This window comes from Petaurus breviceps, unplaced genomic scaffold, assembly GCF_028583685.1.
Source record: "Petaurus breviceps papuanus isolate PSGF00001 unplaced genomic scaffold, PetGlider_PUasm1.0 90895, whole genome shotgun sequence".
NCBI lineage: Eukaryota > Metazoa > Chordata > Mammalia > Diprotodontia > Petauridae > Petaurus > Petaurus breviceps.
The window spans coordinates 30212936-30227830 of record NW_027187372.1 but is presented as its reverse complement, the minus strand read 5'-3'; the positions used below and the strand labels follow the sequence as shown (position 1 = coordinate 30227830).

Below are 14895 nucleotides of genomic sequence, written 5' to 3'. Positions count from 1 at the left end.
CACTGCACAACCTAGCTGCTCCAAGGTGTTTGTATTCTATAAGGCAGCAACAGAGGATTGTGTTTTAGGTGTATCAACTTAGCAGTTGTAGAGAGGATGGGTTCAAGAGGCAAAGACTTGGAGGCAGGGAGACCAATTAGGTCCTAATCCTCTTCTGCACTTCTCACAAATCATTTCCTCATTGCATTAGGGAAAGCCAGGAGAGCTAAGCAGAGGACTGGATTTGAGGGACAAGATAAAGAATCCTGTTTAGGACATGTTGAATTTGAGATGCCAATGGGATGTTTAGTCCCTCCATTTATCCATTATACTGCCTCTCATTCCCACCTTACAGATGAGGAGTCTGATTCTTAGGGAGATTCAGTGATTTATCTATCAGTTACGTGGCTAATAAAAGTTCATTGATCTTTAACAGCACTTTTTACTAAATAAGGAAATCACATGTTGGCTGCAAATAGCCCATCGCATTGGCTTTAGCTGAAAGTAAGCTCCGTATGTCAACTCCCTATGGTTTCTCTTCACTAAATCTGATTACAGCTACAAATTGTTCTGTGAAACTTGGATTCAGTCAAAGGACTGCACTTGAGGACTTAGAGGGCCACATGTGGCCTCAAGGCTGCAGGTTCCTCACCCCTGGTTAGCTTTTGGGGGTGAAACATAGCATCACCCCAAATTTATTAGTATAATTGTTGCTGATAATGACAGATATGTTATAATATATGGGAAGTATCCTAAAAGATGTTAGAGAGTATTGCTCTGAATATATTTTCAGACAAGCTTTTCTCTGTGCTGTTGTCACCACCCCCAAACAATTGGTCTTTTCTCATCTCAAGATTTCCCAGCAGCCATAGACACCTAACACAGTGCTTTGTCTATCAAGAATTTAAACTGAACTTATATAAAATAAAGGCAATCCAAGCCTTGTGAAGAAAACCCCTCAGAGAGTAAAGCAAATACATTTTTAAAGATACAAGTCATTTCGTTTCCCAACTCCACACCAAGAGACAGCCCTTACTGGTTGCTCAGGTTAATCTGGGATCTTGTTGACTGCTGGTATTTTCCCTGGGGGCATCTTGGCAGAGAAATTAGATGGTTCAGATCCTCCGTGGTGGAAGGGCCTATCCCATTTGTTCCATGTCTTATCAGCAGGACAAGTCTCACAGGTGTTTCACAAGTGTGCTAACTCTCCCTCATGATGGGACAGGGAAGAATCTATTCCCCTTACTTTTTAGTTTTCTCAATGAAGAATTGAAGGGCTTAAAGGCTCCTTTATTCCCCCCACAAATACTGCTTCTGATTATACTCAATCAGAAAGGACTCATAGCTTCTGAGAGGGAAAAAAACTAGGCCCCATTTCTGTTCAGTTTAATTCAAAGTGTTTAGTAAGCCTGCTTTGGGAAGGCATTGTGCTAGGTGCTAAGGGTACACAGACAAAAACTGATCCAATTCCTATGATCATGGAATTTAGAATTCATTAGGTCTTCCCTCAATTCAGCAAGCATTTATTAAAGTACCTTATAGGCATTGTGTGCGGTCTTAGGGATGCAAAAATGAAAAGGAAAATTTGGGGGCACCAGCCTCCAAGGAACTTCTGTTCTCCTGGGATGAACAACATACACACTGCTGAGTAAATACAAAATATTAGAACGGAGATTGGACCTGGGAGTTCATCCCCAGATGAGGAAGGAAATTCCTGATACTGAAGCAGCCTGGTATATACTCTGTAAATTCAAGTCTTAGGGAGTTTCCTAGAGCCCCTTGCTCAGAATCACACGGACACCATGTGCCAGTGGAAGGACTTGACCATGGGTCTTTGTTGTTTAGAGGTATCCTCTCTATCCGTTACACTATAATGCCTGCCATACAAATGAGATTTTCAGATAAAATAAGTTCAAAGTAATTGTTGGGATGGTAGTCCAGAACATTCATGACTGGGGAATCTGGAAAGGCCTCTTGTAGAAGGCAATGTCTGAGGTGAACCTTGAAAGGACAGAGTTATTTTGGTTGATGAGGGGAAGAGGGAGAGCATGAAAAGAGGAGATGGAGTGTTATGTTCAGGCAACAACAAGTAGACTAATTTGACTGGAACATAAAGTCTGTTGGGGGATATGAAACCAATTTGAAAAGGTAAGTTGGAGCCAGATTGCAGAGGGCCTTAAATGCCAAACAGAAAAGTTTACACTTTATCTTAGGAGCAAAAAGAAACCACCTAAGCTTCTCCATCAAGAGGTGATTCAGTTAGACCTATTCATTAGTAATATCAATTTGACTTCTGTGTAGAGCATGGGTGGGAGAAGTAGAAACTGGAGGCAAGGAGACCATTAGGTCTGTATCTTCTGCACTGTGGGACAATAGAAAAGTTAGCTCTCCCACGGTGGTGGGGAAAACTAAAAAATGGCAGGCAGAAGTTAGGCTCTTTTCTAAGTCACAGCATTGAAAACACTCACTGTTCCTAATCCCTAGGGTTCCCTAAATTTCCTTTGGGTTATATTCAGCGTCAACTTGTAAAGTCTCATCCCTACCATGGAATTCAGAAAATGGATTATAATTCAAATTCAGATTAGTTCTCCAAAATGCTTCAAGTCTTAAGAATATTAGAGTTGCCAATTATTTTTTTTTAATTTTTGAAGTGTAATATTGAAAGCACGTTGACTCAAGTGGAACATCAATGTATCACCTCGTGCTAGACTCCCAGCTCTAACAATCCACAGCTCATTGACTGATTGTTATGTTAAAACCAGGTCCATGACCAGTGGATTATTCTCCCATCATCTATAATTCTTTTTTTTTTTTTTTTTTTTGCTTTTTGGGGGGCAACTGGGGTTAAATAACTTCCCCAAGGTTACACGGCTAGTTTGTGTATGTGTGTGTGTGTGTGTGTGTGTGTGTGTGTGTGTGTGTGTGTGTGTGTGGGTGTTAAGTGTCTGAGGCTGGAACCAAACTTGGGTCCTCCTTATTCACTGAGCCACCTAGCCACCCCCATCATCTATAATTCTGCTTATCCTACTTTTAAGCACATCAGATGGAAACAAGAAGTGAACGCTCTTCACTTCCAGGTATAGGCTCCAAGCAGATGATAATACCCTAGCTTTGACCCAGAACCAGACCTAGCAAAGCTCTGTCTGGCTTCCATGAGCATCATCGAGTTTCAGAACTTATACTGGATCTGTTATCTCATCCATATGAATATTCCTTCTATTAGTATAGACTACATCCTATCCAAGCCTTCTCCTCTGATGTAATTCTTGCTCATGTTCTCCCATAGTTAGTCACAGAGGATCCACCATAGGTGCTAAAAGCCTTGTCCAGGGTCTACACCCTTTTATGTGTCACAGGATCCAGGGCAGTATTAGGGCTATCTCTCTGTTCTCACTTCCTCTTGCCATCAGATCATTCACCTCATTTTCTGTATGATACCCCATGTGCACATAGGTCAACATCCATCTATAATTGTACTGATGTACTAGGAGACAACTGAAATAGTCCCTGTTTTCTGAGAGAGATGCTAAAAGGGGAAGCAATGCTTAAACATTCATATCATAACACTCATAAATTAGATTCCCTAGCTCTGACTCTTCCCCTTTATTTCCCATACTTGGGGAAATATTATTAGAGGAAAGAGGACTATTGGTGATAATTGATGTAGAGAAAATCTCATAAGGGGAAACAGTATATTTTAATTGGGAAAACACTGGACTTGGAGCCAGGCAAACCCCAGGACCAACCCTTGCTGGCTGTTCACATGGCAAAGGCAAATCACTTAATCCATCTGAGCCTCAGTTTCCTCATCTGTATAATGCAGTCTTAATACCTATACTTCCTGCCTTACAGAGTTTTTGTAAGGAGTGTGCTTTGCAAACTTTAAAGATATGAGGGTAAGTTATGAGTTATTAGTGTCCTGATTCTGCTCAGTCATGGCAGGCTTTCCAGAGGAGAATGATTGAACAAAATGTGGAGAATTAACTTGTCTGGTCAGCCTGGCATCTTGGGTAAGGGATTCCTTGTGGAGAGGGCATGGATGTGTAGGGACCCCTTTCTCCTCACCATTTATTTAACCTTTGGTCTTTACCTGACCTCCCACCAAGCTGAACCAGACTTTGACCACATTCCCCATTTCTGTAACTGACCGGACATGTTTTTCACACCCTGTGATTCAAGGCTCTTTCAGTCAAACTGGTTCCCCCTGCGCCCCAACACGGGAGATCAGCCAGGCTTCTGGGGTGTTCAGTTTGCTTGCGACTATCGCTCCTAGGTGTTGGCTTGACTCCGCCTTCGTTTCTCCCAGGCACCTGTAAATTTAAGGGCTGGCTGACTGGGTAGCTTTGAGCTTAGAAGGCAACACCCATTTCTCATACATGACATATGGTTCCTTTCTGTTTGGAATCCTCGGAAGGCTTCTGTCCTTCATCTTGTGAGCCAGACCTGAGAATCTAGAGAGCTTCGGTGCCGAGGGATATCTGCTCTGGGTAACTGTATAGGCAGAGATAAACGTCATAATTACTCACCTCAAACTAATTGTCAGTAATTAAAGTTAAGGAGGCAGTCTGAAGGAAAGCAATGGACTCAGACTCCAGAAGAAGGCAGGTGGTGTCTGGTGTGGCTTCTGAGGCTTGCAAGCCTGGATGCTGAGCTGGCCTCTGTTGTGTCAAGGCCTCTACCCCGCTGGTGACTCCCAGTCTGCTTTCAGCCAGTCCTCCTTGGGTGAGAGGCCAGGCTCACCTGTACCTCTCTGGCTGCCTTGGGGATCCAGGAGGTGGCTTGGAACCTACGGCCCCAGGCTGGCCTGACTTCACTACCTCATCTTCCTGGGAGGAGGTGGAGAGTGGAGGCTCCTTGGAGAGAGAGAATCCCAGAAGGAGAAAAGGCTGAAGTCAACTTATTGCCTGAGGAGGTGGGAAAGGATTATTGAGTACTGAGATGGCAGATGAGATTGATTGGCTGGATTTGCCTGGCTGCTGGACATACGGAGTTGACTGTGGTGGCAGAATCTTCTTCATCAAGTATGTTGGTTTCTTAATTTTTCTTTTCCTTTTAAAAATCCTCCCAGCCCCCATGTCCCCCAAGTATCTTTTAGTTGGCTGGGTTGGGGGATAAGGGTAGGGATAGGAAAGTGACCCAGAGACAGGAGAGGGTGGTGACAAAGTGTGACTAAGTTTATCACAATATTTGTTTGAATGTCTCTCCCGCCTTTTTCCCAATGGTTCAAAGTCCTATAAAAAGAATCACTCATTCAATCACCCACCTAAAAGGTCTTTAGAAGGGCATGACAAGGAAGGCCCTTCCCCCTCTGTCACAGTAGAATTGAAGGCTTGGAGGAGGAGGAAAGGCTTGGTCTAAAGCCCCTGGTTCTCCATGGTCCAGTCTAATACTCCTTCCTTCCAATTTTGTCCCCTAGCAGGAGCAGAGGTCACTGCTGGGCTTCTTTAGATTAAAAAAAAAAAAACATTTAAGGAAAGCAAGACATTTAGACTACAAGGGAAAGTATACCAGGAGACCCTCCTTAGCCTCTTAGGGACAAGCTGCTTTTTTTTTTTTTCTGTAAAATGGGGCTAATCAACATGCCCCTCTCCCCTTGCTTCTTGTAAAGGGTTCGGAGAAGAGTAAGATGCCCCCATTATGTGTGGCATCTTTAAAAGAGTAAGTAGAGGTATTGCTACTATTGACAACAGATGACTTTACTTTCTAAACTCATATGAATCTGGGGACATCTCAGAGCCTTGGTTCCTTTAGTTGTGTATGAACCTGAAAATGTTAAAGGGCTGGAAATGATTTTAAGGATCCTAGTTCAATTTTCTCATTGTAAAAGTGGAGAATGTGGCTTGGGGGATATACCTAACATTATAAAGATATACATATACATTATCTATCTATCTATCTATCTATCTATCTATCTATCTATCTATCTATCTATCTGTCTGTCTGTCTGTCTGTCTGTCTGTCTGTCTGTCTACCTATCTATCTCTTTATCTCTCTATCTCTTTTTGTGTGTATAATCTTTGTGTATACATATATCTATGTGTATATATACACATACGTATATACATATGCATACATACAAATATATATTTGTATAGAATATATATTCTATCTATACCCATACATATATTCATACACACATATACAAACGCATATCTATACAAGCATATTTACATATACATATTTATGATAGAATATACAAAATATTCATGTATATATTTATAAATTTACTTATTTATATAATCTCATTTGAACTTCACAGAACCCATGAAAAGTAGGTTCTTTAGTATTCCCATTTTAGAGATGAGGAAACTGAGACTCAAAGAGGTTAATTAGCTAGCCTGGGCTCCCAAAGCTTATAAAGGGTCTGAGAGGTAGATTTGAACCCGTATCTTTCTGACTCTAGGTCTGGTGTTCTATCTCCTGCATCATACTGCCTCTATTATGGAATCTTCTCTGTGGAGATTAAATTACTTAACCAAGGTCACATCCTTACTTGTAGTCTGAACTAGAATTATGGTTTCTTAATTCCTAGACTGTCGCTCTTTCCCCAGTAATAGATGGCCTCAACAATCACTGTGCTAATGAATGATCAGTCTCCATATTTCATTCATTCATTCCTTTAGCGAACATTAAGTAGCTCTCTGTGGACAGCACTGCTCTGGGTCCTAGGAAAGTCCTGTGTTCAGAAGGCATCATCCCTGACCTTATGAACAGAAGAGTAAAAAAAGAAATATTAAGAGAAAGGGAAAAATTATTTCAGCAAAAATAGTTAACAGCAACTAATTTTGCAGTACGTTCAATGTTCTATGCCTATAATGTTCAGAAGACATGGTCCCTGACCTTATGAACAGAAGAGTAAAAAAGAAATATAAAGGGGGGGGGAAATAATTTCCACAAAAATAGTATAGCAGCCAATTTTGTAGTATGTTCAATGATCCATGCCTATAATCTCCCACTTCTTTTTTTCAAATTTAATTTATTTTATTCTGAACACTTAAGAAATAACAAGTATTTCTATAACATAGTAGAATAGAAAGAATTGAAAAGAAATATCTACAAAGAAGGAGGGAAGGCTCATTTTCTCTTCTCTTCTTTGAGACCAAGCATCATAATTACACAGTCTCATAGGAGGTAAAGCTATCAGCACAGGTAACTAACGTATATATGAAGTATATCAATGAAACTGGGAAAAAAAAATAACCCAAACTGTTGTGTGTACATTCAAAGGGGAAAGGCAATTTAAAAGCTAAGGAGATCGGGAAGACTTCCTGGAAAAGCTGGCATTTGAGAAGGTGGATGGAAATACAGCTTGTGAAGGTGGCAGGAATGCCATTCCAGGCATAGGGAGTAGGATCGAGCTAGGCACAGATGAATGTGGTTAGCACCTGGTGTCCTCAGGAGCAGGGGGTAGTGCCATTAGGCTGGACTCACAGTTTGAATTCAGTCACAGGGCTGTACTTGAGGCCCTAGAGGGCCACCTGTGGCCTCAAGGCCATAGATTCCCCACCCCTGGGAGGGAGCTTAGAAGGAGAGGAGATAAGACAGGGAAGATTAGGGTGGTGCCCTCCTGGGCTGAACCTTGAACTTTAGCTCTTGTATTTGCTGTTATTATCACCCTCATCTCTATTAATGCTATTATTATGTCATCTTTGAAATGAACTATTTTGAAGTCCTTGGCCTTGGGCTAGCTTCTGAGGTCACTTGCTGAAAGATTCTTTGGCACTTGCTGAAAGCTGAAAGCTCAAAAGCACTCTATAAATATGAGTTATTATCAACACACTTATAGTTAATCATCTTTTCCCCATCATACCTTCTCTCCCCCCACCCCCATCCCTCATTATGGGTGTCTGTTTGAACTACCCCAGCTCAGAGCCCTTGTCCAGCTTTTGGAGACCCTGCTCTCCCTCTCTTCCTCCTGGGATTGGAGCCAAGACCAGGGACCTCAAGCTTCAGCGACATCTTGAACCCAGGATTCTTCCCAGCACACTGGTCAGGATTGTCTTCCCGTTGACTCAGGGATATTCAGTATCTATTCAGTACGTTCCCCACCTCACTCAGCCATCCTATTCTTGAGACTTCTCATAGGCTCTGCCTCAGAGTGGCCGTGGGGCAGTCCTAGGGCTCTGTGAGGCTACTGTTTGGCCAGGCACCAGCACCGGCACTCCTTCCCCTTAGGAGTCTGAAGGGCTGCTCTCTTCTGACTCACAAAACCTTTAGAGGTCAACCCATCGGCTATGAGCATTTATTAATCACCTGCTATAGTATGTGTCAAGTACTGTGCTGAGCACTGGGGACATAGAGAAAGGCAAAAAACAATTCCTGCTCTCTAGAAGTTCACAGTCTACTGGGGGAGACGGCATGCAAACAAGATTTATATAAGCAGTGGTGTCAAACTCCGGGTGAAACAGTCATTAAGCCATATAGGGTTGTTCAATCATGTCTGACTCTCTGTGACCCTCTCTGGGCTTTTCTTAGCAAAGCTACTGGAGTGGTTTGCCATTTCCTTCTTCATTGGATTAAGGCAAACAGAGCTTAAGTGACTTGCCCAGGGTCACATAGCTAGTGAGTATCTGAAACCAGATTTGAAGGCAAGTCCTTTTGATTCCAGGTCCAGTGCTGTATCCACTGAGACAGACAGCAGACAGACAGACACAGACACATACACACACACCTGTATATGTGTGGATGGATAGGTATATATATATATATATATATATATATATATATATATATATATGTCCCTGCAGGCCACATATTGACTTAGAAAACCAAGTATTAACATTATCAATGTTCTATTGTATTTTTATTTGTTTTGTTAAATATTTTCCAATTACATTTTAATCTGTTTGGAAACACTCAGGAGTATTGCAGTAGTGTGTTTGACACCTCTGATATGCAAGATAAATTGGGAGTGGTCTCAAGGGAAAATACTAGTAGTGTGTTAGCAAAAGTTTAACAATTGGCTCTTTGAGAAAACTATACCCACAGCACACTTTTATGTGTAATCCTCTTTGTTAACATTTTCTCCATCACTTTCTTAAGTCTAGACAATTAATAAAAAAAATAAACCAAGCCCTGATTTGTAGAGTTTGCCAATTTCCAGAGTGCTAAAGCTCACACTGACAATTTGAAGAGGACCATGGCTTCAGGGAAATAATGACAGGACTTGCGGTTGACTTTGATTTGAGTGAGGGAGGGCTGCACAAGGTCAGCAGCCTCACTTTCTCCTCCAGAGTCATGACCCAGGATGCAATGGGAGACCCTGGCCCTTTTAGGCTAAGGCCTTTTCAGGTTCTCACTTAGAGTGAAGTAATATCTGTTCAGTGAATAGGCCTCTTTAAGTTCCAGCTCTCTCTATTGATAGGGCACTAATAGAATCCACTCTGTCTACTCTGTACATATTAATATATACACACATATAATATAGTATATGCAATACATGTATTATACACAATATATCATATATACTGTATTACATACACTCATACACAGGTTAATTTCAGGGGTAGGGGGAAGCACTAGCATCTGGGGAGATCCAGAAATGCCTGGTGACACTTGAGTTTTCAGTCAATTAATCAATAATCCTTTATTAAGCACTTATATGTCAGATAATGGGGATGAAAAAAAAAAACAACTTTTTCCCTTAGGGAATTTACATTCTATCTAGCAATACACATGCACATATATGCAAGATTTAAACACAGACATAGGTTATATCCACACATCTATATGGGGAGAAATGTATATATACAAGACATATATCTTTCTATATCTATGTATGATATATGTAGATAATATGTTTATATAGATATAAACATAGACATGTCTATATCTTGTGTATCCTCATTTATTTTGCATGTCTGCCCATATATATGTGTACATATGTATATGTGTGTGTGTGTGTGTGTGTGTGTGGAATACAAGCATATCTATCTGCACACATATATGCATCACAAATATAAGGTATGGAGAGAGGTTCTAGCAGGCGGGAGGGTCTCATGTGTAGGCCCTATGGATAAAGTGGTACCTGAGCCGGCCTTTCAAAGGATCCTAAGGATTCTAAGGCATAGAGGGGAGGAAGGAGGGCATTCCACGTATGGAATGGACTGTCCCACAAGGAGCAGAAGAAGGCTTGAGGGTAGAGGGCAGGTAGACGCATGGTGTATGTAGAATAAACCTGCCAGATAGATCAGACTCAGTTTGTGAAGGGTTTTAGATGCCAGATAGAGGAGTTTGTATTTCCACATACATTTGGATCTGATTGTTGATGTTGACATGACCTGAGGGTTGGGGGCAGAGGGGAGCAGAGCTCAAGGAAGTGTTGGTGTATGGAAAGGCCACCATCTTTGGAGTTTGATTTTTCTTTTGGGGTTCTTTGCAGTGATGAGGAACAGTCAACTAGCTGGGTGCATCCAGGCACAGAATCTCCAATCCAGAGCGGACAAGTCTCCAACCCTGGTAAGGAACAAATCAATCCCTACCTCTTCACCATTTGTCTCTTAGCATCAGCAGTGCCTATAGCCTATAAGAAGACTACAGAAACTCCCTGACTTTGTCTGCCCTGGGGGATCATCTGTCCTGGGACACAGAGATATCTTCAGTCACAAAGATTTCAACAGGTTGTAGTGATAAGAATGGTAGACTCTGGAGTCAGGAAAAACCTGGGTTCAAGTCCTGTCTCTGACACTGACTAGCTGGTGTCCATGGACAGATCATTTAGCCTTCCTGAATTCTGACTTCATCATCTGATGAGGCTCAAATGTGATAATGTATGTAAAATGTCTTGAAAATTGTAAAGCCCCAGAGCTGCTAGGTGGCACAGTAAATAGAGCACCAGCCCTGGAGTCAGGAGGACCTGAGTTCCAATCTGGCCTCAGACACTTGACATACTTACTAGCCATGTGACCTTGGGCAAGTCACTTAACCCCAATTGCCCTGCCTCCCCCCTCCAAAAAAAAAAAGTAAAGCCCCACATAAATACTTTTGTTGTTGTTGAGTCATTTTAGGCATATAACTCCTTATGACCCCATTTGGGATTTTTGTGGCAGTGATACTGGAGGAGTTTGCCATTTCCTTCTCCAGCTCATTTTTTAGATGAGGAAACTGAGGCAAACAGGGTCAAGTGACTTACCCTTGGTCACACAGCCAGTAAGTGTTTGAAGCTGAATTTTAACTCAGAAAGATGAGTCTTCCTGGTTCCAAGGCTCTCTCCACTGTGCCACCTAGCTGCCCCTATATAAAAACTAGATATTGTCATTGCATTCCATTTTTATTTCCATCCCCAATGAATAAATGCTATTTATACTGAGGATGACTTGTGCAGTCATGAATTGAGGGATCAAAGAATCCAGACAAAGAAGGAGATAGAGTCCCTGCCTCCTCCAGGTAGCTCTCAGTCTGAGGGGAATACTGTGTCCTTGTCATTAGGGAGGTCCCTTTCTGAAAAGAGAATGGGGGTAGTTTAGGATACAGAATCAAAGAATCACAAAACTTGGAGTTGGAAGGGACCTTAGTAATTATTTATTTGGTCTTAGGACTTCTTTGTTCTCTTAAAAATTATTGAGGATGGTCCTTTCCCAACCTCTACCCACCAAAAGCTTTTGTTTTTGTGGCTTCTAGCTATTGATATTTACCCTATTAGAAATTAAAACACCTTAGTATTATTATGCTTTTTTTTGGAGGGGGGAGGGCAGGGAAGTTGGGGTTAAGTGACTTGCCCAAGGTCACATGGCTATGTATTATAGGCAGTATTGTGTCTGAGGCTGTATTTGAACTCAGGTTCTCCTGACTCCAGGGCCAGTGCTCTATTTGCTGTGCCACCTAGCCTCCCCCACCTTACATGAAAATAATTTTGACCTCAGGGACCCCTCTGGGGTCCCAGGACCACACTTTTAGAATTGTTGATCTACTGCAACTGAAGCCAATACAGGACAAGAATACAATCTGTGATACTCCCACTACATGTGGAATGCTGGATGTGGTGTTAAAGGATCTGGATTCAAATTCTGGCTCTGCTTTCTTACTACCTCTGTGACCTTGGAGAAGTTGCATAACCTCTCTGGACCTCAGTTTCATCTGTCAAATGAAGAGGTTGGACCATACAATCTCTAAGGTCCCATCTATGATACTGTGAATTTATTCCCATTCATTTCCAATTTTGAACAGCTGTATTCCTTAGGAAGTTTCACCTTATATCTAAACTAAACCTGCCTCTTTGCCACCCCTGCCCATTTGTCTTAATTCTACGCTTTATGGGGGAAGGGGGCAGCTAGTAGCACCAAAATGCACAGACCAGTGGGCATGGAACCAGGAAGATTCATCTTCCTGAGTTTAAATCCAGCCTCAGACACTTACTAGCTGTGTGACCCTGAGCAAGTCACTTAACCTTGTTTGCTTTAGTTTCCTCGTCTGTAAAATGAACTGGGGAAGAAAACGGCAACCACTCTAGATCTTTGCCAAGAAAACCCTGAATTGGGTCATGAAGAGTTGGATACGAATGAGCAATAAAAAGTCTCCTTTCCAGGCTTAACAATCCCCATTTCCTCCTCCCAGCTCTCATATCATACAATGCCTGGAACATAGTAATATTTAATAATCGATGGATTGAGTTTTCTTCGGTCCTTTCCTTGTCCTGGACACCCTCCTCTGAATGTTTTCTAGCTTGTCAGTGTCCTTTCTTGTAATGCCCATGACTGAATATAATACAATAGGACCAGACACTATGCTTCTCAGCATAGTTTATTATTGCATTGATTCTTTTGGCTGCCTTTGCTTCCCTGTTTACTTTTATTGAACTGGTGCTCTCCTGAAATCCCCAGATGGAGAGTAATTTGAAAAATTTTTAGCCCTATCGCTCCAGCCTGTAGTTCTGAAGTTGATTTTTTAAATCTTAGGGTAGGACTTCCTATTTATCCCAACTAAATTTCATCATATTAGACTTGGCCTATTGCTCAAGTCTGTTGAGATTAATTTTGGATCCTTATTCTTTCATCAGATGTGGTTAGTTGTCCCTCTCCAGGTTTTGGGTTTGCGAAATCAGCATGTTTGATAAGCATGACTTCTCCTTGCATAAAGATAAAAAAAGATATGAGATAAACACACAAATGCAAATGAAACATGTATAAACCTATTAGAGAAAGCTTAAGGGATGTGAAGCCAAGGAATGATCCCTCCTAGAACTCTGCTTATAACTCTTCTTTGGGACAACAAGGAAAGCAGGTGAAATTGAAAAGGTTCCTAATAATTTAGAAGAATCTCTCTGAGGATAAGCAGTTTTGCTGATGGATTAAGATGACCTATTTCCTTCCTTTTCCTTTCATTTATGACTAGAATACAAGTGTTTGATTCCATGAACCTTGGTTACTCAAAAAAACCCCAACAACTATGTATTGGAGACCTATAGGGACTGAAGAAGAATCAGTGGCTTCAGGTGGAGTCCCTTAAAGGAAGCTTGCTTGGGGGAGGCTTGCTTTGTAGGAAGGCTTTCACACCTTTTGTTCATTTCTAATTAGGCACCGAGTTATGAGGGTTGGGATGCCCTCTGACCCTGAAGAAGGGTATATATACTCTGAGGTTAGCATTTTGCTTTGGGGCGCACTTATTGGAAGAGTGTTCTTGTGATTTGACTAACTGAGACTCTGGGTAGCTGTGAAGGAGCACCCCTTTGAAAAACCCAGATGTTGGTGCTTTTCTCTCTCTGGTAATTATGTATGTATTGCCTTGGTCAGACAATTGAATCTGTCTGTGGGCCTGTGCTAATTTCTCAGACAGTTAGAATCCCTATCTATTGGTCTTTATTTCTCTGCTTGTATTTTCTCTGAAGTTCAGGGTGCTGACTTCTTCCCTTAACTAATGAATGTAATTAAAAAAAAAAAGATTGTCAACCCCTTGAACTTTCCTAGTAAAGCAGATCTAAGAACCTGTGCTAGCAGCCATCCTGGGTATGCCAGTGTGATTGCTGTCTTGTCATCTGTAAATTAAGGAAGTTGGGCTAGCTGACTTCTGACGTCCCTTCCAGCTCTGAATCTATGGTCCAATGATTCTCTGTGCCTTTGAAGAACAGGGAAGGAGTTTTGATCTGCATCAATGAACAATCCATGGATCAGTTAGTCAATCAGCAAGCATCAATTAAGTGTCTATTATGTGCCAGAGGTAATGCTAGGTGATAGGGATACAAAGACCAAAAAAATGAAAAGCAGCTTTTGCCTTCAAAGGACTTTCATTCTGTTGGGGGAGGCTAGGTGGCTTAGTGGATAGAGCACCGGACTTAGAATCAGGAAGATCTGAGTTCAAATCTAGCCTCAGATACTATGTGACTTAATCCTGTTTGCCTCAGTTTCCTCATCTGTAAAATAGAGATAGTAACAGGACTTAAGTTCCCAGGATTGCCTTGAGGATCAAATGAGATAATAATTGTGAAGTATCTTAGCATGTAGTAGGTTCTATATAAATGGTAACTATTATTATTATTATTAACTTATGCTTTAGTTTCCTTCACTATAAAATGGGTATGATAATAGCAAGTATCTCCTAGAGATGTTGAGAGCATCACATGAGAGAATATTTGTAAAGTGCTTTGCAACAAGGTGGTTTGTAAACCTTCAAGCATTAGGTCAACGTTAGTGATGATGATGATGATGATGTAAGACTCTGACCTTTTCAGATTTGCCCAAAGGCTGGGAGATGGGCTATACCCCAGAAGGAGCTGCGTACTTCATCAAGTAAGTAAAGTGGTTTACTTCCTGATTTTCCTATTCCATGCCTCTCTCTCTTGTTTCCTGATGGTGGTTGGGCCAAGATCTCTGAAGCACAAAAGTGCTGGGGAACGGGAATGAGCAGGATGCTTACAGCTAAGCTTCCAAAGTGTTGGTGATCAATGCAGGAGTATTTGGAAGACGGGGAGGAAAATGATTTATA

General features: G+C 41.6%; 1 protein-coding gene across 1 annotated transcript in view; it reads left to right on the top strand.

The window, feature by feature from the left end:
* Window positions 1-4218: 4218 nt before the first annotated feature.
* PLEKHA6 (pleckstrin homology domain containing A6) overlaps window positions 4219-14895 on the top strand; it is a 217570-nt gene continuing 206893 nt past the window's right edge. The window contains exons 1-3 of the mRNA XM_069074647.1: window positions 4219-5000; window positions 10361-10437; window positions 14642-14699. Of these exons, the coding sequence (XP_068930748.1) occupies window positions 4918-5000; window positions 10361-10437; window positions 14642-14699 (218 nt within the window). The 5' untranslated portion in view covers window positions 4219-4917. The remainder of the gene's footprint in view (window positions 5001-10360; window positions 10438-14641; window positions 14700-14895) is intronic.